Below are 3325 nucleotides of genomic sequence, written 5' to 3'. Positions count from 1 at the left end.
CGTCCCTCGGTGTTACTTACGTATGCTTTACTTAGTATTTCTCTGTGGACTGAACTCCATATATGCCTTGAAACGTAAATGGATACCCATGATATTATTTGGAAAAAGAACTGTTATTCCTTGCCACATAATGCTAATAAATTGTGCTATCCATACTTATTATAAATTCTTTCTCATATTATTTGACCCTAGTATGTATCAAGTCGACCTCTCGTCTCTACTTCTTCGAGATTAGACGGGATACTTACTGGGTACATATTGTTTATGTACTCATACTACACTTCTGTACTTAATTGTACAAGATCTGAGGCAGGTGTATCTGGCTATCAGTCTGGTGCGCATCCCTGAGCGGAGTTCGAGACTTCTACGGTGAGCTGCTCCTCTTTCTGTGCCGTTCAGCAGCCTGAAGGAGTCTCTCTTAAGTATTTTGCTGTCTATTCTATTTCGGACAGTAGGATAGTGTGATTCTTTTGTATATTCTACTAGTTGCCCACAACTTGTGACACCAGGTCTTGGCATACACATTAGTAGACTATATTATTTTTGGGATTTTATGATTATTTTGACTTTACTGATCATTTCTGATTTTATCTCAACTTAAAGAATCATGGCAACTATTTTTGGGTAAAAGTAAATGAAAGTTTATTTAGTATTTTCCACGTTGGCCTTCCCGACAATGGTGTTGGGCGCCGTCACGACCCAAAATATGGTATCAGAGCACTAGGTTCACGTAGGTCTCACAAGTCATGGGCAAACCTAATAGAGTCTTGCGGATCGGTACGGAGACGTCTGTATTTATCTTCGAGAGGCTATAGGGTGTCAGGAAAACTACTCTTTATTCATTTCCTATTGTGCAGTGGTTGGTATACTAAATTTTCCTCTTCTATTCTCTCACAGATGGTGAGGACACATGCGACTGATGTTCCAGACCCGGGCGAAGCTGCTCCCCCCGTTGCTAGAGGCCGAGACAGAGGCCGGGGGAGGGCATCGGCCTGAGATAGGGGCGAGGGCGTCCCAGAGTTATCCTAGTGGTACCGCCAGTAAATCCCGCGGGAGATCCTATTATCGAGGAACAGGGCGAGGTGCCCGTAGCTGATCCTACCCCAGCAGACTTTATGACAGTACCGGGATTTCAGGATGTCATGGGTCGTATACTACGGTTCATGTATTCTATGACTCAGGCTGGTTTATTTCCAGCAGATCCAGCTACATCACAGGCAGGGGGGAGCACAGACCCCTACTGCTCAGGCTCCTGGACATGCAGCTGCAGTGTATCAGACTCCGGGTGCACTACCCGCAGATGGGACCCAACCGGTTGCTGCAGTGGTGCCCCAACTCAGACCAGCTGCGGACGGTAACACGCAAAAGTTATTGGATAGATGGGCTAGACTTCACCCTCCTATCTTCGGGGGTGAGCGACATGAGGATGCTCAGGACTTCATTGACAGGTGCAAGGACAGACTGCACAACATGAGGATATTGGAGTCGCATGGAGTTGACTTCACTACTTTTCAGCTGGAGGGCAGGGCCCGTAGATGGTGGCAGTCCTATATTCTTGGCAGGCCAGCAGGTTCTCCTCCCCTCACCTGGGGTTAATTCACCCAGTTATTCTTGGATAGGTATATTCCACCCTCTGAGAGGGAAGAGCTACGGTATCAGTTTGAGCATCTTGAGCAGGGTCAGATGTCTGTGATCGATTATGATGCGAGGTTCTCTGAATTGTCTCGCCATGCACTCATGATACTTCCCACAGACGCAGAGAGAGTGCAGAGATTTGTTGCGGGGTTGCACCCCGGTATTCGGGCTAGCATGGCCCGAGAGGTGGAGATGGGTACTGAGTATTAGCTAGTGGTAGAGATTGCTCGCAGGATTGAGGGGTATCGCCAGAGGGGTATAGAGAAGGTTTAGCAGGACAAGAAGGCCCGGTTTTTGGGAGAGTTCAGAGGTGCCCCAACTAGGGGTAGAGGTCACTTCGGGAGGGGTCAGCCTAACAGGCCTCTGTATTCAGCACCACCACCCCATCCCCGAGTTACTCCAGTGAGGCCTTATTTCAGTACGATGCCGGAGAGTCTTACCACCCACCAGCTATTCAGGGTTCCTCCGGCGGGTATTCTGGTCATCAAGATTCTTCCAGTGCTCACTTCAGTGCCGCGCCAGAGAGTTCATATCGCCCACCAGCCATCCAGGGCTCTTCCAGTGGGTATTCAGGTCAGTAGGCTCAGACTTCAGGGCAACAGGCTATGGTACCGAGAGTATGCTACGAGTGTGGAGATCCGGGTCACATGAAGAGGACCTGCCCCAGACTTCGGGGCAAGGTAGTGCAGCAGGGTCAACAACCTATGACTTCAACACCAGCTGCCCCGCCACCCAGAGGTGGAGGGCAAACTGGTAGGGTCCGTCTTAGAGGTGGAGGTCAGGCAGCGAGAGGTCAGCCAGCTATTGCTCAATCAGGTGGAGGCCAGCCAGCCAACGCTCCAGCCAGATTCTACGCCCTTTCGGCCAGGCCAGATGCATTGGCCTCATATGCCGTCATCACAAGTATTATCTCCATCGGCGGTAGAGATGCTTTGGTATTATTTGACCCAAGATCTACTTATTCATATGTATCATCCTTGTTTGCTCGTTTCCTGGTTATTTCTCCTGAGCCTTTGGGCACTCTTATTCATGTGTCCACTCCTATGGGTGATTTTGTGGTTGTGGATCGAATCTACCAGTCCTGTATGGTCACATTTTGTGATTTTGAGACTAGAGCAGATCTCTTGTTGCTTGACATGATCGACTTTGAGGTCATCCTGGGCATGGATTGGTTGTCTCCCTATCATGCCGTTCTAGATTGCCATGCCAAGACTGTTTCATTAGTGATGTAAGGGTTCCCGGGGTTGGAGTGGAAGGGTTCCGCAGTTGATACATCTAGTAGGGTTATTTATTTCTTGAAGGCTCGACATATGGTCGAGAAGGGGTGTTTGGATTATCTGGCTTATGTTCGGGACACCACCGCAGAGTCTTCGACGATTGATTCAGTTCTGGTGGTCCGAGAGTTCGCTGGTGTGTTTCCTTCTGATCTTCCTAGCATGCCACCAGATCGTGATATTGATTTCTGCATTGATTTGGATCCAGGCACCCATCCTGTATCTATCCCACCATACCGTATAGCTCCGAAGGAGAAGCTTGAAGAGTTATTAGCAAAGGGGTTTGTTAGACCCAGTGTATCGCCTTGGGGTGCACCCGTGTTATTTGTGAAGAAGAAGGATGTGACTATGCGGATGTGTATTGATTACCGCCAGTTGAACAAAGTCACCATCAAGAACAAGTATCCGTTGCCCTG

General features: G+C 48.8%; 1 protein-coding gene across 1 annotated transcript; it reads left to right on the top strand.

Annotated features, from left to right (window-relative positions):
* Nucleotides 1–2339: 2339 nt before the first annotated feature.
* Nucleotides 2340–2867, top strand: LOC138869286 (uncharacterized). Its single transcript, XM_070146891.1, has one exon. The coding sequence runs from the start codon at nucleotides 2340–2342 to the stop codon at nucleotides 2865–2867; it is 528 nt and encodes a 175-aa protein (XP_070002992.1).
* The last annotated feature ends 458 nt before the right edge of the window (nucleotides 2868–3325 follow it).

The sequence above is a fragment of the Nicotiana sylvestris genome, chromosome 5, assembly GCF_000393655.2.
Source record: "Nicotiana sylvestris chromosome 5, ASM39365v2, whole genome shotgun sequence".
Taxonomy (NCBI): Eukaryota; Viridiplantae; Streptophyta; class Magnoliopsida; order Solanales; family Solanaceae; genus Nicotiana; species Nicotiana sylvestris.
The sequence above is the reverse complement of the archived record's forward strand: the minus strand, read 5'-3'. Positions and strand labels throughout refer to the sequence as shown.